The following is a 22,675-nucleotide window of genomic DNA, read 5'->3' as shown; positions in this document are numbered from 1 at the left end:
GAAGTGCGGCATACTCATCGTAGGCTCGAACACATGCACAGATTGGCCTGTACTACTCGCTAAATGCAGGAGGTAGGGGGAGCTGCTGTAAATGACTGCGAGGGATTTGCTAAGAAACATCCTTTTGGTCACTCCCGGCCCAAACGTATTGATCTACAGTATTTCTTTAAATGGTATTTCTTAATATGGTTGAAATATTTGCTAATTCATTTGACATTCTTTTACCGTAAATCCTGTTCTTACCTATAACACATATGGACCGGTCCTAAGGGCTGACCTCTTCAAGATGGCGGCCTGCGTGTGCCACCCTCGGGCTCGCGCACCTCCCCAAGATGGCGGCGCCCGAGGCCTGGCGCGCCCGGAGTTGCTGGTTCTGTGAGGTAGCGGCGGCAACGACCATGGAGGCCACGTCCCGGGAGGCGGCGCCAGCGAAGAGCTCGGCCTCGGGCCCCAGCGCTCCCCCCGCCCTGTTCGAGCTGTGCGGGCGGGCAGTGAGCGCCCATATGGGGGTTCTGGAGAGCGGGGTGTGGGGTAAGTGGCGGAGTGAGGGGCTACCTCCGGCAGCGAGCGGGGGCGGCCCAGCGGCTAGGGGGCGCGGGGGGCGAGGCCGAGAGGCCCGGGGCAAGGCCCAGCCCGGGGCACTGGAAGTCAGATTCTTGAGTCGGAGCGTGAATTTTTCGACTGACAGGGCTGGACGGAGTGAAGACGGGAACCAGGCGAGCGAGTGGACCCGAACCGCGGCTTGCCGCGGGGGGCGCGGGGGGCGAGGCCAGAAGGCCCGGTGTGGGGCAAAGCTGGCAGGGCCCTAGCGACAGGGGCCGGACTGGCAGGCCGGAGCCGCGGGCTCGGAACTGACACTGGGCTGGGCAGAACTGGACCGAGGAGTCTCGGATGTCGAACCGACGGGCAGGGATGGCCCGGCTGCCGGGGGTCAGGGGCCGAAATTGGCAGGCCCGGCCTGGGGCAAGGAGGCCAGGCCCGGAGCCACCTAAACTGACGGCTCAGGGCCTCCGCTGTCGGCCGGGTCCTCCCGGGGCAGCAAGACTCCCGAAGCCCAGCGGATGGGCGGGGTGAGGCAGCCGAGTGGAGAGCAAGGGCTGGGGGAGAGACCGAAAGGCTGGGGGCGCCGTGGCCTGTTTGACGGCCCAAGAGCTGAAGGGAGCGCACCGACGCCCCAGACCTCACTGCTAAACGGAGCTGCGGATCCGCCTGCAGAGCAGGTAGCGCGGAGGCCCCGTGCATGGGCCGGGGCGGCGAAGAAGGGTGGAAAGTGAGTGGAGGGGCCCGGGGCAGGTTCGGCAAGCAAGGCCAGGCTCGGACGGCCGGTCGGCGGGAAGGGCCCAGGAGGCCTCAGGCCGGGCAAGGGCCAGGGTATCCCGGGCAGATGAGCCCGAATGGGATAAGACGCGTCATGGGGAAGAAGCCGTGGTCCGAATGGGAGGGAACCGAGGCCTCAGGCCCGAGAGCGTCCAGAACCAAAGGGCTGGACCATGTCGAGGCGGGCCACACTGAAGAGCTAAGGCCAGCGGCCTGGAGCGCCCCGACCAGATGGTCTCAAGAAGGTCCTGTTGCAGGACGCTACCGCGGGCCGGAGGCCTGGCAACTTAGGAGGAGAAAGGGTCGACGATGTGCAAAGTGCTAGTAGAGTTAAGGAGAAAGTTAGGGCCCGAGTCAGGCCTGGCTTCAGAGAGGGAGGCCATGGGCCTGACAGAATGGTGGTAGTGTAAGGTCTGGTTGAAGTTGGATGAAAGCACAGGTCGGGCCAAATGGAAGGTAGGGGAGGAGAGAGGTAACTCCTGGCCTTGGAATGTGTGGGGGTTGTTACCCCAGGAGGCCCCAAGGGTGATGGTGACATCTTGGGCAGAAGGTAGACCCTGGTCAGTTAAGAATTGAAGTTGAGGTTTTGGTAAACCATGAGGAGGCTGGTTTGAAGGGTTGAGGCTCCAGAGTACTTTGTAAGGCCTTACCACGGAGTGGTCAGGCAGGTCCTTTTGTGCTTGGAGTAGGCTACCAGTGCAGAGCAGGCCCAAGTGCCTTCCCTTAGGTGGGGGTGGGGGAGAGGAGAGGGGTAAGAAGTCCTCGGGCCCTGTGTGAGTGTAGGAGATTGTGGAGGCCCTGTGCCAAACTGAACAGAAAAAGGTCAGGCTGACCCCATGGTGAATGGGAGAAAGGCTTCAGTGGAGCTGAGTAAGGCTCCGAGAAGTCCTGGGAATGTGGAAGCCTGCATTTGCCTGGAAGGTCTGAGATGCTAATCTTGGCTAGAAGAGATGAGTGGTTTGGAGGCCCCCACTTGCAGAAAGGAAGCAATTGAGAAAAAAAAAGTAGTAGGGGGCTGGAGAGATGGCTCAGTGATTAAGAGCACTGGCTATTCTTCCAGAAGACATGGATTCAATTCCCAGCACTCACATGGCAGCTCACAACCATCTGTGACTCCAGGATCCAGCACCCTCACACAGACATATATGCAGGCAAAACACCAATGCACATAAAAATTTAAAAAGAAATAATTTTAAATTTAAAAAAAGTATAAGCTAGAAGGAAGCAAAGAAGAATTCTTAATAGAGCTAGAAGTCGGGCGGTAGTGGCGCACGTGTTTAATCCCAGCACTTGGGAGGCAGAGGCACGTGGATCTCTGTGAGCTTGAGGCCAGCCTGGTCTACAGAGTGAGTGCCAGGACAGGAACCAAAGATACACACAGAAACCCTGTCTCAAAAAACAAACAAACAAAAAAAAAAAAAAACCAGAAAAACAAAACAAAAAACTAGGTGGTGGCAGATGCCTTTAATTCCAGCACTTGGGAGGCAGAGGCCTGTGGATCTCTATGAATTGGAGGCCAGCCTGGTCTAGAGCAGGTTCCAGGACAGCCAGAGCTACACAGAGAAACCTTATCTCGAAAAACGAAACAAACAGTAGAGTTTGTAGATAGAAAAGATGAGAATTCCTGTGGATGTGAGAGGGGAGAACTGAACAGGGGAGCAACATGGAAAGGAAAAGAGGGAGGCTCTGGAGGACTGTCTGAGGCTGGCCTGTCACTACTTCATTGTTCCTGGTTGAGAGGAGACAAGAGAACAGCTAGTGGGCTAGATAAGTCAATAGCCATCCAGTAAGAGCTTGACTCCAGTGAGAAACTTTTAGAGGGGCCTGCCTCAGCTTCCCAAATGCTAGAATATTTTGATTCAAACAAAACAAATATCACTTTTCCCCAAGTTCTGTAGTTCTAAGACAGTATAATAAACTAAAGGACTTTAGAGAGTTGAACAAATCCTGATTCATACAGTTAATTGTGTATTGGACAGATTATTTAACCTTTCCATTCCTTTTTTTCTTAAGATTAGCACTGCTTTTTGTAATGAGGACAAGGGGGGAGAATAAGTAAGGCAACCAAAGATTGTAGTAGGGAAACTTTCATGGTCAGGGCTAGCCTTGAACTCCTGATCCTTCTGCCTCCACTTCTAGAATACAGGGGAAAACTTGTTTTTGTTTTTAAGGCATAATGGGTTTAGAGAGCAAAAGTTATCGTTAGTTTTCATAGGAAGGTACTAGCTCACAGTATACTGGAAGCAGAAGTGTACTGACCTCAGTGAGCAGGTCAGTGTGTTTAACTCACCCTTTCCCCTGAATTTCCAGCTGCCTTAAGATAGTAAACTTTGTGTTTTGGTTTTTGTAGCCCTCCCAGGTCCAATACTTCAAAGCATCTTACCTCTGCTCAATATATATTACTTGGAGAGGATTGAGGAAACTGCCCTCAAAAAAGGTAAGTGTCTGTCTTCCTCTTTCTCAGTCAGTGGTTGTGAACAAGGCACCACATTGTACTTAAGGTAACTTTTACACCTGATACCCAGTTAGAACTTCATGCTTTTTAAAAAAGTGCCTTAGCCAGGTCTGGTGGCACACACCTTTAATTCCAGCACTTGGGAGGCAGAGGCAGGCCAGACCCCTATGAGTTTGAGACCAGCCTGGTCTACAGAGTGACCAGCCAAGGCTACATAGTGAGACCTGTCTCAAAGAACAAAAAATCAAAAAAGCGCCTTCATATGACTGGAGAGATGGCTCAGTGGTTTAAGAGCATTTGCTGCTCTTGGAAAGAACCTGGATTTGGGACTCAAAATACCCACATGGCAGTTCCCAACTATCTATAACTCCAGTTCCATGGATCTAGCATCCTCTTCTGGCTCCTGTGGGCATCAGACATGTATACAATATACACACCAGGTAAAACACACACCACGCGAAAAAAAATAGATCTTTTTTAAAGTACATCTTCACATCTGTTTTCTTATTTCCTACACTGTCTTATAACACATATATACCATCCCTGTTACTCTAAGACAAAAACAAGCTGTAACTAGAACTTTTGAACATTAGTTTTTCTATTTTACCAAACTGCTGTTCTTCATTGGATCAATTAACATCTAATATTTATGTAACCTTGATGGGCCAAGCAGTCCTAGGTACTTTACCCAGAGAAATTCATCTAGTCAATCATTTTAAACAGCCCTATGAAGCATATGTTAGCTTGCCATGACCGTATAGCTTTAGAGTAGTTTATTAATATTCACATCTAGATGGTCTGTCCTTAGAGTCAGTGCTCTTAACTCTTCAGCTAGTTGCAGTGGTCCTCTGAAGCCAGAGGACAATATGAAAGGCTGATGCACTTCATTCATGGTGGGCAGCAGGCAGCCAACTGTGATGCTTCTTCCTACAGGTCTCTCCACTCAGGCCATCTGGCGCCGACTCTGGGATGAGCTGATGAAAACGAGGCCTTCCAGTTTGGAGGTAAGTTAAGATACCAGGAAGAACTCTAGACTAATCTTGACTAGTAAAAGCAAGTAGACATACAGACACAAACTGGGAACTATTGTAATACAGAGGTTGAATTTGGGAGCTGAGCACAGGTGATATGTTTTGGCTCATTTGGCATTTAGCATTGATTTGTTTACCATGATTACAGGGTACACAGGAAAGGGTGGTCACAATGGAATGCAGACCCAAGATTCCTTGAATTTTGGCAGAGTTGGTGCTGTGGTCAAGCTAGCAAAAAAAGAAAAAAAAAAAAAACCCAAAGGTTTATGTTTGCTAAGTATAAAAATTCAGTTTGCAAGGCCTTGGTACATTCATCTGGCTTAAAAAGTATTAATTGGGGTGGGGGGGTCTGGAGAGATAGCCCAACAGTAAAGAACATGGCCGTTTTTGCAGAGAACCCAGATTCAGTTCCCATCACCTACCTGGCACCTCACAGCTGTCTGTAATTCAAGTTCCAGGAGACCCAACACCCTCTTCTGGCCTCATTGAGCATGAGGCATGCACGTGGTACATAGATATACATGTAGGAAAAACACCCATACAAATAAACGTAAAAACAATTAATGGCTAGTCAACAGTGGTTGAAGCTACTCATCGTGTACCCTGTTTTATGAGTGTATAGGACAAGGGAGAGGATAGTCCTGCCTGGTTCTGCAGTAGTCAGGCTATCTTTCCCTGGGATATGGAAGAAAAAAGTCAAAGTCACACTTTTTGAGTCACCTTTGAAATATGAGATGTTATTTCTGTTATTTATTTCTACGGATTAGTAGACTTGACTCTAAAAGAATAAGTTTTTGCTAAATCTAAAGGTGAAGCTTTAAGATCATTAGTGATAAAGCGAGCTAATTTCAGAAGTAATGAACATTTCATTACTAAGTATTCAAATAGTCTGGCTAATAACTTGATACAAGGATGTTAAGGACACACAGGGAACTCAAAATCATATGATAAGGGTTGGGCAGAGTTTCTAGTAAGACTCCTTTTGTCCCGAAATTCAGTTCACTAATTCAGATAGAAATCATGGGAGCTCTTAAACAGAGATAGAGAAACATACTTTCTCCCGGTATTTCACTGGCATTATGGCTGACCAAGTGCCACAAACGTTCTTTATCCAACACCTCAATCTTCTAGAGGTTTATTGTTTAGTTTTATTGGCTCAGATCATTTCAGAAGATAGGGAGGCTTAGGCTGGGTGATATCAGTTACTTACGCAGAAGTTCTGATTTGGTACATACCTATTCCAGATGTCTTTTTCTGATTCCTATTTTAGCACAAAAATAGCCTTCATCTCACCTATAATTTAAAAATATCTGGTGAGGATTTGGAAGTATAGCTCAGTGCAAAGGGTGTTTGCCTAGCACAAATGAGATACCAGTTTTAATCTCCAGCAAGCACTGCCAAAAAAAAAAAAAAAAAAAGAAGACAGGGCTGGAGAGGTGGCTCAGTGGTTAAGAGCATTGCCTGCTCTTCCAAAGGTCCTGAGTTCAATTCCCGGCAACCACATGGTGGCTCACAACCATCTGTAATGATGTCTGGTGCCCTCTTCTGGCCTGCAGACATACAGACAAAATATTGTATACCTAATAAATAAATAAATTAACTAATAATAAAAAAAAAGACAAGAAATAAAATAAAGTCACTGCCAAAGCCACTTATGGACTACTGCTTAGTTCTAGGCACTATGCTAGATCCAAAGGACAATGCTCATAAAACAAGAGTACTTTTAAAACTATGTAGTACTGTTCTATTTAGAGATCTGTATGATGCAATAGATATTTTGAAAACAAAAGTAGTAGGGAAATAAAGGATCAACCGATCAGCCATCTGGAAAAATTAGTATGTTTCTATTACATTATGTTTAGATAATAACTATGTAAACTAAAGATGAAATTTTAACAAACAAAATAATAAAACAACTAAAAACAAGTAAGTAGCTTGACATGTAGTTTCAGAATAGAATGCCGTTTGTTAATCAGAAAATAGAGGCCTAGCAAGTGTGAGACTCTGTAATCCAGACAGGGAGAGAGATTTGCTTAATCACATGAAATAGCAACACCGTAAACATGTTTTAAAGTTGTTCTGGTTGTTTAAGATTCATTTTTATCTTGTATATGTGTACCAGTACCTGTAGAAGCCAGAAGAGGGCTTTGGATCTCCTGGAACTAGAGTAGCCATGAATGCTGGAACTTTATATAGGTCCTCTGGAAGAGCAGCCAGTGTTTACTCACTGAACCATCTCTCCAGCCCCAAGATTTTTCTTTATAATTATTGTCTTTCCAGCCTCCATAAATGAATTTTAAATGATTAACTGGAAGGCAGCATTTGAAGCACTGTTTGCAAAACAAAAATATGAAGAGCTGAAGAGACGGTTCAGCAGTTAATAACATTTGCTGCTCTTCGGGAACCCATTGAAGCTCCAGAGGATCTGATGCCCTCTTCTGGCCTCCATGGATGAGCAGACACACACAAACAATTTAAGAGGGGGCTGGAGAGATGGCTCAGTAATTAAGAACACTGACTGCTCTTCCAGAGGTTCTGAGTTTAATTCCTAGCAACCACATGATGGCTCACAACCACCCATAATGAGATCTAGTGCCCTCTTTGGGCATGTACTACATGCACAGAGTACTCATACCTAAAAAGTAATACATAAATAAAAAATTTAAAAAAAATTTAAGAGAATAAGGAAATTATGAATATCCTAATAAAATGAGCAGAGAGTTGGACACATTACAGAAATACAGACAGCACCAATAGGGAATGAGAATAAAGTTTAGTTGCTATAGTATATGACTGGTATATTCAAAGCCCTAGGTGGTTCAGTCTCCAGCATGGTGGTGCTTATAACTGTTATTCCAGCTCTAGGACTTTGGAGGCAGGAAGATCAGGAGTTCAAGGTTATCCTTAGCTACACATCACGTTTCAAGGCCAACCTTCACTATGTGAGACAGACCCTATTTTCAAAAAAACTTCAGTGAGCCAGGTAGTGGTGGTGCACGCCTTTAACCCTAGCACTTGGGAAGCAGAGGAAGGTGGATCTCTGTGAGTTTGAGGCCCAGCTGGTCTATAGAGTGAGTCCCAGGACAGCCAAGGTTACACAAAGAAATCCTCTTTAAAAAGCCAAACAAACAAACAAAAACCCCCACCACTCTAGTGAAATAAAAAACATAAGTAGGAAAGTAAAATTTTCTCATGTTAATTTTTGTTACAAATATCACTCTTAGGATCAGCCAGAGATGCCTGCAACTTGTGCTTTAATGTTTTATTGGTTTTTAAAAAACTATCACATTTATTTATTCATTCAGCCATTTGTTTTTTTTTTTTTTTTTTTTTTTTTTTGGTTTTTCGAGACAGGGTTTCTCTGTGGTTTTGGAGCCTGTCCTGGAACTAGCTCTTGTAGACCAGGCTGGTCTCGAACTCACAGAGATCCGCCTGCCTCTGCCTCCCAAGTGCTGGGATTAAAGGCGTGCGCCACCACCGCCCGGCCCATTTGTTTATTTTTAAGACAGAGTTTCTGTCTTACATTCCTGGCTGTCAGGGAACTTGCTCTGTGTAGACTAAGCTGACCTTGAACTCAAAGATCCACCTGCTTCTACCTCTTGAGTGCTGGAATTTTTTTTTTTTTTCCTTTTTCGGGACAGGGTTTCTCTGTAGCTTTGGAGACTGTCCTGGAACACACTCTGTAGACCAGGCTGACCTCAAACTCAGAGATCCACCAGTCTCTGCCTCCCAAATGCTGGGATTAAATGTGTGTGCCACCACTGCCCAGCCTGAGTACTGGAATTAAAGGCATGTGCCACTGCCACCTGGCCATTTATTTACTGAGGCAGGGTCTTCTGTCCCTGCATGGCAAGGAACTTGCTATGTAGACCAGGCTGGCTCTACCAAGCTCATAGAGATCATCCTGTTTCTGCCTACTAAGTGCTGGGATTAAAGGCTTGTACCAACGTACCTGGCCCTGTTATAACTCTTTAGTGAACAACCTAGTTTAAGTCAAGAGCCTTTGAAATATTCAAGTTCTTTGACTAGAAATTTTACTTTTTGTGCTTATTTCAGCAACAAGAACACCAAAATTGGAGTAGTACAGATTAGTATGGATCCTTCATAGACATAAAGTCATGAAGCTCTGTGAGACGTCTCACTGTGTAGGCCACACTGGCCTCAAACTCACAGAGCTCCACAGGCCTTTGTCCCCTAAGTGCTGGTATTAAAGAGCTACTAGGTCTAGCTGCTGGTGTTTTGTTTGTAATTTTGCCTCTTAAAATTCATAGCATGTAAAAGTTGACATAATCATGAAGATTTATTTATTCCAAGATTTTCAGTTTAATATCAAAAACACTAGAAACAATTTAAAAGACTAAAGGTTTGACTTAGTAGAGCCCTTTCCTAGCATATGTACGGTCCAGGGTTCCATCTCTAGAACAAGAAAATAGTCAATTATGGAGGAATTGTCACATCTCTATCTTCAAACAATAAAATCATTCTAAAAATTGTTGGGTATGGTGGTGCAAGGCTGCATCAAGAAAGAATAAAAACATTTAAATGTATAATATAATTGTCTCAATGTCTTAAAAACAAATATAAAACATTATACATGTACTCCAGAGTTTGCCTACACCTGATTTTTGGTTCCAAATCAGTTTTTTGCCATCAGAAAAACTGCCTTTTTTTCTCTTCCAAGGATATGTAATAGTCTAGCATTTAACATATTGTACAACTTTAACAAAATTAGGTCATCCTGAACGCCTAAAGATTGTTTACCTTTATTAAACAAAGTAAGGGGGGAGCATGGTATGTGCCCAGGCTGACTGCATGGGATTCATGCTGTGAATGAATAAAGCCCTTATGAGGTTGTCCAAAATAAAAATATACCAACAGGACCAGCCGATGGTAGTTCCAGGTGTGCTAAATGTGTTCATGACAGGATCAGGTGTGCTTTGCTTATTGAGCAAAACATCATTGTGAGAGTAAACACACAACAGTAGGAGAGCCAAATTAAATAGGACTTTTTGAGGGGTGGAGAGATGCTCCAGTGGTTGAGAGTACTGGCCTTCCTTACAGAAGACCCAGGTCCAGTTCCCAGCATGCACATCGTGTGTCTTAAAACTGTAACTCTAGTCCCAGGGATCCAATACCCTCTTTTTACTTTCTCAGGCACTGTGCAAAGAAACATAAACGTAAGCAAAGCACAAGGGAGAGAAAATGAGGGTAGTGATGAAAGCATGCCTGTAATACCTACATTTTTTAAAAAGGTGGAGGTAGGAAGATAAGGAATTCAAAGTCATTCACATCTGGTGATCTTGAGGCCAGTCTTGGTAACAAAACTATAAACCCTTTCTCTTTTTTTGAAGACAAGCCCTAGCTGTCCTAGAATTCAATTTATAGACCAGGCTGGCCTCGAACTCAGAGATCCACCTGCCTCTGCCTCGAGTGTTGGAATTAAAGGTGTGTGCTATACCCGGCTACAAACCCTTTCTCAATGGCAGCAGAACAAAAATAAAAATGCATGCAGAAGTAAGATGGGCAATATCTTTGAACATCTATTGATGATAACAAGGACATATTTAGCCCTCCCTTTTTTGTACACCATTTCCATCTCTATTGGTGCCTAGCTGCCAGGTCATGGAAGACAGCCAGGGTGGAAAATGTCATCTTATTTGCATTAAGTCATTTCCACTACCCCCATGCAAGAAGATGTTTAATTCAGTTTGTAGTGTTGTGCTATAGCCTGCATAAGGAGTTATCAGATATTTTTCAGCATTGATTTTTCTTGCCCATATTCTAAAAGGTAGCAGTAGAATAACTTCTGCTTGTGTAAGAATTCATGAATTGTTGAGATAATCATTATAACTTTACACATTTAACCTTTACAGTGACTCCTGGTATAGTTGTTATGATGATTGAATAGGTGCATTGAGGTCCTCCCAAAGGAAGTTAGTAACTGTACTTAGTAACACACCTAGCTTGAAGCAGTGTGGCTCTGGAGTACTTGTTTCTCTTAGTTGTCTCATGCTGCTCATGCAGGTATCACATTTGAGGTGTTACACTTTCCTCAACAGGTCTGAAAAAGTCCAGCCATCTCACCTATATGTTCCTCATGCAGAAACAACCACAATAGCTTAGATCACAATCCTGTACAGATTTCTCATAGCCTTATAATTTACCTATAAAGTTGTAAACTTCTTGAAGTTGCTTGCAAATTATTCTTTTGAGACAAGGTCTTATATAGCTCTGGCTAGCCGGAAACTCAAGAGATTTGCCTGTCTCTGCCTCCCTAGTGCTGGGGTTAAAGCCATCAAAAAGTTAAGTAAGTGGTTAGGCATGAGATGGTACATGGCTGAACAAAGCGGGTGTACTACTGAGTAAATTGAGGTGAAACTATAGAATCAAATGTTTAAGAATTTAAAGGAGTATGACTTAGTTGTGAGACAATGTAGAAAAAAGATAGCTTCGCAGGTACAAGTCTTTGATGCACAAGTGTTCAGGAATGGAGTTGGATTCCCCAGTGCCTATGTAAATACTGGATGGGCATGGCACCTGCCTATAATCCCAAACTAAGCTTGCTAGTCAAATCAGCTCTGGGTTCAAGTGAGACCTTACCTTAATAAGGTGAAGGAAGACATCATAAATGTCCAATGTCAACCTTGACAGCCACAGGAACATACATATATACATGGGAATGCACACATATACAGAGAGAGATTGTTCCTTAGAACCAGATTTCTTGGGTCCAAGTGTTGATTACCACTTACCTGCACAGTAACCAGTGACTTCTGTGCTTCTCTCTCCAGGTTTAGGTTATTATTTCACCTGGGGTCAGTAATACAATTGATTGCCATATGCAGGTCCCTAGGCTTGATTTCCAGCACTCACAGGATTGTGATTTCAACTGGGTCCATTGGCCAAACATTACCTCCTAATAAAGGCTTACAGCCACCTGCAGCTCCAACTCCAGGTGATCTAATACGCTCTTTGGGCCTCTCCACTCAAACCTACATGTGTATATACACTTAATAAAATGTCCTAAAGCATGTTTCAGATATCCTCACTCAATATGCACGCAAAAAAAAAAAAAAAAAGACCCTGCTACGCTTGAGGAATAGCTCAATCAGTAAAGTGCCTTGCAAGCACAAGTCTGATCCCCAGAAGCCCCGGGAGCTGGCTCAGTGAGTAATGTGCTCATTGGGCAAGCCCAATGACCTCTTTGGATTCCCAGAACCCTTGTAAAAGCCACGCAACATAGTTGTTTGTAATCTCAGTGCACCCCACCACCACCACTGTAAGATTAGAGATTGCTAGTTCACAGGACTTGCACTTACCTCAAATATCAAATCATTTGGCCTCAATGTACTGGAACGTACAAAAGCTAGGTATAGTGGTGCTCTTTAAAGTTAGTGAAAGGAGCGGGGGAAGTGACTTACTTGCATATGACATGAGTCAGGGATATTAGATCCCCTGAAACAGAAGTTACAAATATTGTAAGCCATCATGTGGATGTTGGGGATGGAAACTGGGCCCTCTGCCAAGAGCAGCTAAGTGCTCCCAACCACTAAGCCATCCCTACAACCCCCCACTTTTTTTTTTCTTGTTGGCTATCCTGTAGTCATGTAGACCAGACCTGGTTCTGCTTCACAAGTGCTGGGATTAAAGGCATTCACTACCACACCAGCTCCATCAGTGCATACTTTCAATCCCAGTGCCGGGGAGGAAACAGATCCCTTGAGCTTGATGGCCGAGCAGCCTAACCCAAAGCCTCAAACCAGTAAGAGCGTCTTACCAGAAAAGGTGGACAGCACCTGAGGAGCAACGCTGAAGTACAACTTCTGCCCTCTCTAAACCTGTGCATACAGGCTTACACAAAAATTACCATTTCCAAAGCCGGGCAGTGGTGGCGCACGCCTTTAATCCCAGCACTCGGGAGGCAGAGGCAGGCGGATCTCTGTGAGTTCGAGGCCAGCCTGGTCTACAAGAGCTAGTTCCAGGACAGGAACCAAAAGCTATGGAGAACCCTGTCTCGAAAATCCAAAAAAAAAAAAAAAAAAAAAAAAATTACCATTTTCAGACAAGGAACACTATACATTTACCCTACAGAAAGAACTAAAATACATTCCTTTGTCTGTGACCCTTGCCTATTTGTAAAAAGAGGCAACCAGGGGGCTGGAGAGATGGCTCCGTGGTTAAGAGCACTGACTGCTCTTCCAGAGGACCCGGGTTCAATTCCCAGCACCCACATGGCAGCTCACAACTGTCTGAAGATCTAGTTCCAGGGAATCTGACACCATCACACCAATGCACACAAAATAAAGTTAAATAAACCATTAAAAATATATTTAAAAAAAGAGGCAACCAGTATGAATTTGTAATTTACTTAGACTGATGCCTAACTCAGTGAGTGCTCAGAAATGTTTGCCACTAGAAGGAAACCAAGAGAGCACTTGACAAATGTCTGCTGTTTTCTTTGCTTTCAGAGTGTGACTTGTTGGCGAGCTAAGTTTATGGAAGCTTTTTTTTCCCATGTTCTGCGTGGAACCATTGATGTGTCTTCTGATAAGCGCCTCTGTGACCAGCGCTTCTCACCTCTCCTGCATAGCTCCCGCCATGTTCGACAGCTCACCATCTGTAATATGCTGCAGGGAGCAACTGAGCTAGTGGCTGAGCCAAACCGCAGGGTTCTAGAGACCCTGGCAAGTTCCCTGCATACCCTCAAGTTCCGCCACCTGCTCTTCTCTGATGTGGCTGCTCAGCAGTCACTGCGACAGCTGTTGCATCAGCTCATTCACCATGGAGCTGTTAGCCAAGTGTCGCTGTACTCATGGCCTGTGCCTGAGTCAGCCCTTTTCATCCTTATCCTCACCATGAGTGCTGGCTTTTGGCAGCCAGGCCCTGGCAGCTTGCCTTGCCGCCTCTGTGGTGAAGCCTCCCGAGGCCGGGCCCCATCCCGAGATGAAGGGTCCTTATTGCTAGGCTCACGCCGGCCTCGGCGGGATGCAGCAGAGCGATGTGCTGCAGCACTGATGGCCACCCGGCGGAAGAGTGAAGTCAAGCAGGTGCCCAGGGCTGTACCTACCACTCGTGTCACACGCCGCAGCACACAAGAAAGCCTGGCAGTAGGCGGGACAGACTCTAAGAGGGAGTTGAACCCTCCAGCCACCTCTTATGAGGCTTCTGGCACCAAGCAGCCATCCTCTGGTCCAGCTGCCACCTCCTCTGCCTCATCTTCTACATCATCCAAACGGGCTCCAGCAAGCTCAGCCTCTCAGCCTAAGCCCTTAAAGCGTTTCAAACGAGCTGCAGGGAAGAAGGGTGGCCGCACCCGCCAGGGGTCTGGTGCAGAGTCTGAAGACCTATATGACTTTGTTTTTATTGTGGCTGGTGAGAAGGAAGATGGTGAAGAGATGGAGATTGGGGAAGTAGCCTGTGGAGCTCTGGATGGATCAGATCCCAGCTGTTTGGGGCTCCCAGCACTGGAGACATCCCAGCGATTCCGCAGCATTTCCACCTTGGAGCTGTTCACAGTTCCTCTCTCCACAGAGGCAGCTCTGACACTGTGCCACCTGCTGAGCTCCTGGGTATCACTGGAGAGCCTTACACTTTCCTACAATGGTGAGCACCTGAAGGAACGGGTCTGGGCTTGGATCTCTGGCAATGTGCCTAATCCAGGGTGGGGAGTGTAATCAGGGAAGTAGAGATGTGTTCCTTTGTGTCTCACAGAGGCAAGAGGTAAACACACACACAAATAAATTGGCGTACTGTTAATGTTAGAAGAGAAAAATGAGGTCTCATAATATGGTTTTACAATTGGAAGAAAGAGCCAGGCGGTGGTGGCGCACACCTTTAATCCCAGCACTCGGGAGGCAGAGGCAGGTGGATCTCTGTGAGTTCGAGACCAGCCTGGTCTACAAGAGCTAGTTCCAGGACAGGCTCCAAAACCACAGAGAAACCCTGTCTCAGGGGAAAAAAAAAATACAATTGGAAGAAAGGCTTCTTGAGAGGCGAAGACATTTGCTAGATACAGGAGGCAGTGTAGACCCTGTTTATATCATACTAGTCATATCAGAGCAACTACCCAGGTTTTAAAAGGGGAAAAAACAACAGCAACCTACAAGACAGTCTTCTGCCCTTACCCACTTGATCATACACTGTCAGCAAAATGTACAATCTGGCCAAAACTACCTGTGTTGCTAAGCACTACTACAGAAACCATAGATGTACCATTCATGGCCATCAGCCTCCTAATACCCTTCATTATCTGCAACTAATCTGCCAGTTCCAAACTCTCCTTTACTAAACAACCTCACAAAGAAAGGTCATGCATGAACTCCCTCAACTAGCCTAATTCTGAGTTCAACCTTTTCTTCTTCACCTCAGAATACACAGCCTTATCTGAAGCTAACTCCCCATACTCTAAATTTCTTCCTTTTCTACGGAGGCTTTTTTCTCAGATGCTCTAGTTTTCATATACTTAGTCTATATCTGACTTTTAATATTCTCAAAATATTTTTTTAAGATTTATTTTATTATGTATACAATGTTCCTCTGCATGTACACCTCTATGCCAGAAGAGGGCACCAGACCTCATTACAGATGGTCATGAGCCATCATGTGCTTGCTGGGAATTGAACTCAGGAAGAACAGCCAGTGTTCTTAACCTCTGAGCCATCTCTCCAGCCCTTGTTTTGTTTTTCTGGACAGGGTTTCTCTAGCAGCCCTGGCTGTCCTGGAACTAGCTCTTGTAGACTAGTCTGGCCTCGAGCTCATTGAAATTCTCCTGACTCTGCCTCCTGAATGCTGGGATTAAAGGCATGCGCCACCACTGCCCGACTCAAAATACTAATTTTTAGTCTCAACCTATAACAATTGACTTGCCTAGGATAACCCTGCTTAGGAAACTGTAGAGCCAGTATTCAAGCCCAGATGACTTCAAAATTCTAATCTTCCAAATCACTGTACTGCTTCTTTCTACTGCCTCTCCCACCACCTAAACATTAAATCAGGTCTCTACCAACATTCCATTTCTCCTCCAAGATGGGTCACCTCGACTATCTCTACTCAGGCCTCACTTACACCTTCAGCAGTGCACAGAGGAGAGTGTAGGCCATCGAAGTCCTCCTTGCTACATTTCACATGCACTTTTCCAGTCCTCGTCTTACATTTATTCCTTCCTAAACCAAGTGTGGTGCACACATTTAACCCCAACACATGGGAGATTGAGCTGAAGGTGGATCTCTGAATTTGAGGCCAGTTTATGTAGTGAATTCCATGATAATCCTGTTTTAAAAAAGAAAAGAAAAACAAACAAAAAAAACCCAAAACACTTTTTTTCTGAAATACTCCCAATATCTCAATCAGTTTCACAGAGCTCTCCCACTTGATCACCTTTCCTGGACAACTCCATCTACTCCTGCAGCTTCAGTGGCTATTGGTGCTAATACCACCCCTCCCTTGGCTTGAGACGTTAGCTCTACCTTTTTTTGAACATCCAGATCCACTTATTTGGTTTACTTCTAGGTGTCACCCTTCCAACTCATTTCCAGCCTGGTTACACTACCACTGTACCACTGATCCTCCCCCTCTCAAAGGCATTACAACTGGATCAGTTGTGCAAAGAAACCAAAATTCTGTCTCTTCCCTTATATTTAGCCACTAGGCCCTACTTTTACATATTCCAAATTCATTTCTTTATATCTGTATCCTTAATTCAGGTTATTACTACTCCTCGCTTGACTTAATTTCAGCAGTCCTTCCTTCATAGAATCCATTGTTTGCACTACACAAGTATTCTTTTAAACATGTAGTTTGATCCTTTTGTTCATTCAAAGACAGGCTAACAACATGGTGGTACTCAGAAAGTGGAGGGAGGAAGATCTGGAGTTTAAGGCCAGCATTGTCAAAATATTTAGTTTGGGAAAATGTGACACACACACACGGCCTTCTTGTATAACCTAAGTTGCCCTCAAAATCACAACCCTCCTGCCTCAGTCTCCCACATGGAATTACTGGCATGCACCACCATACCTCTTAATTTTACAGACCTGTTCAGTCCATGTTCACTCCTGCTTGCTCTTCATGCTTTACATACCTTGTCTTCCAGGTTAGAACCTGAGCTCAGTCTTCAAGCCTCTGAATGGTTTTGGTTTTTTTTTTTTTTTTTTTTTTTTTGCCACAATTTCTTCCCCATTTCCTTTATATTTCTTTAAAACTGAATCAGGAGGCAGAAACAGGCAGATCTGAGTTCAAGGACAGCCAGGGCTACACAGAAAAACGCTGTCTTGAAAAACAAAAACAAAAGTCTGAATTTGAGAAGCCAGATTGTTCAGTATGCATCCTTTTACATATCCATTGTACTCTTGCTTCCTTGATTCCTGTTATAGTTTTTCAGCTATATGGACAAGAATACTATGTGCTCCTTGTATCTGAGGGAGGGGAAAAAATGCTAGTTAAAATTTAATTGGATGAGCTGGGCAGCAGTGGTGCATGACTTTAATTCTAGCACTTAGGGGGTAAAGGCAGGTGTATCTCAGTGAGTGTGAGGCCAGCCCAGTCTGCAGAGCTAGTTCCAGGACAGCCAGGACAACACAGAGAAACCCTGTGTCAGGGAAAAAAAAAATTTAATTGGATAAATAAATCAATAGCAGCTTACACAATAAGAACTTGGTTCCTAGGAGTTATTTAAGATTCCCAAGTAAGATACTGTACCTTTTTAGATTCTTTGTATTAGTTTTGTGGAAAATGGTTTATTTGTTGTCTAGTGTACCAAACCCAAGGACTCAGGCACATTAGGCGCATGCTCTAACACTGACCTAATATGCATCCAGTCTACATTTTTCCCCTGCCATTCCCACCTACAATACACTGGGTTGGGCCATCATTACTTCTCAGTGCACTTCATGACCTGTGAGATCAAGCTCTCTACAGCTTAGCTTTCAAGACTTCACAATGCTGGTCCCAGTACATGATTCTGGAGCTATGTCCTGAGACCCTTTCCACTCAGGAGTTGATATCTCCTAGATAAGACTCAATTATCCAAAATTCCCTCCCTTCAAGGCCATGCAGCTTTAGGAAACTACTTAGAACCTATATCTGGATACCTGTGCAGCTCTGAGTCTACAGTATAACTATTAGCACAACCATATCCTATCCTATTTTGAGATTCCCCTGATGACTCTAGAGTACAAAGCCCCTACAGCAGATAGAAATCTGCTAGTTACCTGAGGGAAAGGAGAAAATAGATGAGTAATTGATACAAATTTCAAAAATATATGATCCACAGTCAGGGATGGTGGTACACATCCATGACCCTAACCCTGGAGAAATAGTGTCAGAAAGTCTAAGGTCTAAAGCCTTATATCAAAACTAAAAATCTGATAATCCGATCCAAAACTCAATACTTGGTAGTAATCAATAGAAAATACAAAACTTTCACTGAGTATTCTGCATAAATTTCCCACATCTGTAACAATCTCTTTTTCCATAGGCCTGGGCTCTAATATCTTCCGCCTGCTAGACAGCCTGCGGGCTCTGTCAGGCCAGGCTGGATGCCGCCTCCGTGCCCTGCATCTCAGTGACCTGTTCTCACCACTGCCCATCCTGGAGTTGACGCGTGCCATTGTGCGAGCTCTTCCCCTGCTGCGGGTCCTGTCTATTCGTGTTGACCACCCAAGCCAGAGGGACAACCCTGCTGTACCAGAGAATGCTGGGGCCCCTAGCCACATAATTGGGGATGAGGAAATACCAGGTAAAGCAATGTGTACGCACATATACATATCTCCAGGGATATGTACAGTTGTGTTTGGTTGGGTAGAGGAAGGGAACTTCAACTGTAGATCCATTCAACCCTGCTGTCATTGTAATGTTTGTCCTTTATAAGCTGCCATTCTTTTTTTTTTTAAGATTTATTTATTTATTATGTGTACAGCATTCCTTCCATTTGTGCCCGCAGGCCAGAAGGGGGCGCCGGGTCTCATTATAGATGGCTGTAAGCCACCATATGGTTGCTGGGAATTGAACTCAGGACCTCTGGAAGAGCAGTCAGTGCTCTTAACCACTGAGCCATTTCTCCAGCCCCCTAAGCTGCCATTCTTTAAAATAACCTCAGGTTAGACAGACCTGGGGACTGCTGTGAGCATGGCCAGGACAGCTATCTTCAGAAAGGGAATCTAACTAGATCCAGTGGCCCTGCTTTACATTTCTGTCTCCTGTTATGTCCCTTCTGGCAGCACTATGCATTTGCTCTGTATGTGTGTGTTTATGTGCACGTGTACATATGTATGTAGAGGCCACAGGTTGACAGTGGGTATCTTCCTCTATCCCTCCTCAACCCCTTAAGAATTTTCTAGTTACTTTGTGTATGCATGCATGCATGGATCATTGTGGAAATCGGGACAGCTTGTGTGTGTGTGTTTGCGTGCATCACTGTAGAAATCACAGGACAACCAAAAAAATAAATAAAAATTTAAGGGCTAGAAAGATGGCTGAGAGTTTAAGAGCATTGCCTGCTCTTCCAAACGTCCTGAGTTCAATTCCCAGCAACCACATAGTGGCTCACAACCATCTGTAATGGGGTCTGGTGCCCTCTTCTGGCCTTCAGGCATACACACAGACAGAATATTGTATACATAATAAATAAATATTTTAAAAAGCCAGATGGTGCTGGCACATGCCTTTAATCCCAACACTGGAGAAGCACAGGCAGATGGATCTCTGTGAGTTCTAGAACAACTAGTCTTCACCTCCAGTGCTAGAATTTGGGGTGTGGCCACCACAGACCTATCATTTATATAGTTTCTGGTGATCCAAACCCAGGTTTTCACACACAGCCAATACTTAACCCCTGAGCCATCTACCCTGATTTCATATTTAATGGTCCACTTCTAGAACTTAGCATAAAGTCTGACACATGATAGGTGGATAAGTAGATAAACAAACCATTTCCTAATGAGTCTACTGTATGTAGAGGAAGAGGGCCAGTGAGATGACTCAGCATGGAAAACCACTTGCTTTCAGACTTGAAACTCCATTGTGATCCCTGGAACCCACATGATAGAATTAACTACTGCAAGTCTTTTCCTGACACCCAAGTAGTGGTACACATATAAAATACATATGTTTGAGACAGAGTTTCTCTGTGTAGCCCTGGCTGTCCTGAAACTTGCTCTGTAGACCAGGCCTTGGACCCAGAGACCCACCTGCTTCTGCCTCCCAAGTACTAAATTAAAGGCACACACCACCACCACTACCAGTCTACATAGTATTTTTAAGTGAAGTCCAGATAGCTAATTGGAATTTCCTCTTCCTATCATACAGAAAACTGCCTAGAGCAATTGGAGATGGGATTTCCAAGAGGGGCTCAGCCAGCCCCACTGCTCTGCTCTGTTCTCAAGGCCTCAGGTTCTCTGCAGCAGCTGTCACTGGACAGTGCCACCTTTGCCTCTCCCCAGGATTTTGGGCTCGTGTTGCAAACACTCAAAGGTAGGAATGGTAAAGGAGGGTAGGTATGGACCTACCATTGTTCCCTAGAAAACTAAGCCCCACTGCCCATGGTTTTTGCCTCCTATCCAGAATACAACCTGTCTCTGAAGAGGCTGAGCTTCCATGATATGAATCTTGCAGACTGTCAGAGTGAGGTGCTCTTTTTGCTACAGAATCTGACCCTTCAAGGTAAGATCCTAATCTAGGACCTGGCATTCCTGTGACCTCACTATAGCTCTGTCACTTTTTCTGTGTGCAAACCACTGCTCTTCTCTAGTCGTTATATCTTTCTTGACGATAAGGATATAGAGCCTGTATGACCTTCCTTTTTGTTTGTTTTGTTTTGTAAGGGGCTGGCAGATATGGTGGTAGCACCCTGGGTGCGTTCAATTTTAAGAAAATAAAATGCAGGGGCTGGAGAGATGGCTCAGAGGTTAAGAGCATTGCCTGCTCTTCCAAAGGTCCTGAGTTCAATTCCCGGCAACCACATGGTGGCTCACAACCATCTGTAAAGAGGTCTGGCGCCCTCTTCTGGACTTCAGGCATACACACAGGCAGAATATTGTATACATAATAAATAAATAAATATTTAAAAAAAAAAGAAAGAAAAGAAAATGAGATAGTGGGGAGAGGGTGGGGCAGTGGTGGTACACACCTTTAATCCCAGCACTTGGGAAGCAGAGGCAGGATCTCTGTGGGTTTGAGGCCAGAATGGCCTAAAGAGTGAGTTCCAGGACAGTCAAAGCTACACAGAGAAACTCTGTCTCAAAAACGAAAACAACAAAGAATTGGTGGGGAGAAATGTGCTACTGAGGCACCTTCCCTTCAGGTTCTCACCTCTAACTGATCTCCATCCCTGCAACGGGATCAGTGGCTACAGAGAGGAAGTAGATTGAAAAATTGCCCATGCAGAGATGTTCCTCCCAGCAGATAGGCTCAGTATCTTATTTGATTGAGTTCCAACATTGCTTGGGACTTCACAGATTAGTCTTCTTTTCAGGTAGGTATAAAAATGTTCACACACCTTGCTAGAACCACGTGGGGCAGGAGGGTCAGCACCAGCCCTACTTCTCATCCAAATACTGTACTTTCTCTTGACAGAGATTACCTTCTCCTTCTGCCGTCTGTTTGAAAAGCGCCCAGCCCAATTTCTTCCTGAGATGGTTGCTGCTATGAAGGGCAACTCTACACTGAAGGGCCTTCGACTCCCAGGGAACCGCTTGGGTAGGAACCAGACCCTGGAGAGGGAGGGAGGGAGGGAGGGAGGGAGGGAGGGGGGAACCAGCCTTTGACCATAGGCTTTTAGGGTAAAGGTATCGACTACTTCACTGAGAAAGATGTAACTGCAATGTAGATATTTGAGTACTAGGTCTTCAGAACTGCTAGGACTAACTAGGGTTTTCCCAAGATGGAGCTGGGATAGGATGCCCTTGTTTCCCTCCTCTGGGTGGAGGTAATAAGTATACCCTTCCCTCTCTCCAGGGAATGCTGGCTTGTTGGCCCTAGCAGATGTTTTCTCAGAGGATTCTTCCTCTTCTCTCTGTCAGCTGGATATCAGGTATGCTAGGGATTTGGGGAGAAAGGATGGGAGGAAGGGATATAGACAAAAGCCTAATTGCTTCCTGGTATCTAATCCTTCTCACCCCTACCAGCTCCAACTGCATCAAGCCAGATGGGCTTCTGGAGTTTGCCAAGCGACTGGAGCGCTGGGGCCGTGGGGCATTTGGTCACCTACGCCTCTTCCAGAACTGGCTGGACCAGGATGCAGTCACAGCAAGGGAAGCAATCCGGCGGCTCCGAGCTACCTGCCATGTGGTTAGCGACTCGTGGGACTCATCCCAGGCCTTTGCAGATTATGTCAGCACCATGTGATGGGGCCCATACCTCACAGGCCCATCCTCAGTACCATCAGCTTGCAGGGGCTGAGGCATGGGCTGCCCAGAATCCCCAACCACTGATTCTGTCATTTTCCTTCTGCCACTTTGTCTAGTTTTTTGTTCCTTTGTTTGATTTTGTTTTTTCCCCATCTTCCCTTGCACTGAGGTCCTGGAGGCCCTGATGAGGTCCAGCAAAGGCATTCCCACAGCTGAGTTCAGAGGCTTTGGGGCCACTTACTCAGTACCCTGGGAACCACAGGCCAGGAGGTTATAGGTCATTATCTTCACTGAGGAAAGCCTCTTACCCCTGCCGTGGGGCTACCTGCCTCCTTCCTCAAGCAGACACCCAGGCTTTAGAGAAGCATAGGAATGCCCACCACCGGGCCTCTTCCCTTCTGGGCTTACCAGTCTGTTCCCAGGCCTCAGTCCCTTTCATGCCTTTATTCCTTTCTTTTTTTTTTTTTTTAAACCAAAAAAGTTTTTCTTATAAAATAAATTTTGGGCAAACATCATGCAGCCCTTATTGA

At 45.2% G+C, this 22,675-nt stretch overlaps 1 protein-coding gene across 1 annotated transcript; it reads left to right on the top strand.

Moving 5' to 3' along the window:
* Positions 1–332: 332 nt before the first annotated feature.
* Positions 333–22,660, top strand: Lrrc41 (leucine rich repeat containing 41). Its single transcript, XM_057785283.1, has 10 exons — positions 333–531; positions 3,668–3,754; positions 4,706–4,776; positions 13,272–14,406; positions 18,278–18,538; positions 20,107–20,271; positions 20,362–20,460; positions 21,373–21,495; positions 21,754–21,829; positions 21,924–22,660. The coding sequence occupies exons 1-10, from the start codon at positions 333–335 to the stop codon at positions 22,141–22,143; spliced, it is 2,436 nt and encodes an 811-aa protein (XP_057641266.1). The 3' UTR covers positions 22,144–22,660.
* The last annotated feature ends 15 nt before the right edge of the window (positions 22,661–22,675 follow it).

This window comes from Chionomys nivalis, chromosome 11 (genome assembly GCF_950005125.1).
Source record: "Chionomys nivalis chromosome 11, mChiNiv1.1, whole genome shotgun sequence".
Classification (NCBI taxonomy): Eukaryota; Metazoa; Chordata; class Mammalia; order Rodentia; family Cricetidae; genus Chionomys; species Chionomys nivalis.
The sequence above is the reverse complement of the archived record's forward strand: the minus strand, read 5'-3'. Positions and strand labels throughout refer to the sequence as shown.

Excerpts from the sequence above, each read along its gene's own strand:
- Lrrc41 (XM_057785283.1), top strand. The coding sequence starts at position 333 with ATGGCGGCGCCCGAGGCCTGGCGCGCCCGGAGTTGCTGGTTCTGTGAG. Across the intron at positions 3,755-4,705 it reads GGAAACTGCCCTCAAAAAAG|GTCTCTCCACTCAGGCCATC; the intron begins GTAAGTGTCTGT and ends TTCTTCCTACAG. Across the intron at positions 4,777-13,271 it reads CGAGGCCTTCCAGTTTGGAG|AGTGTGACTTGTTGGCGAGC; the intron begins GTAAGTTAAGAT and ends CTTTGCTTTCAG.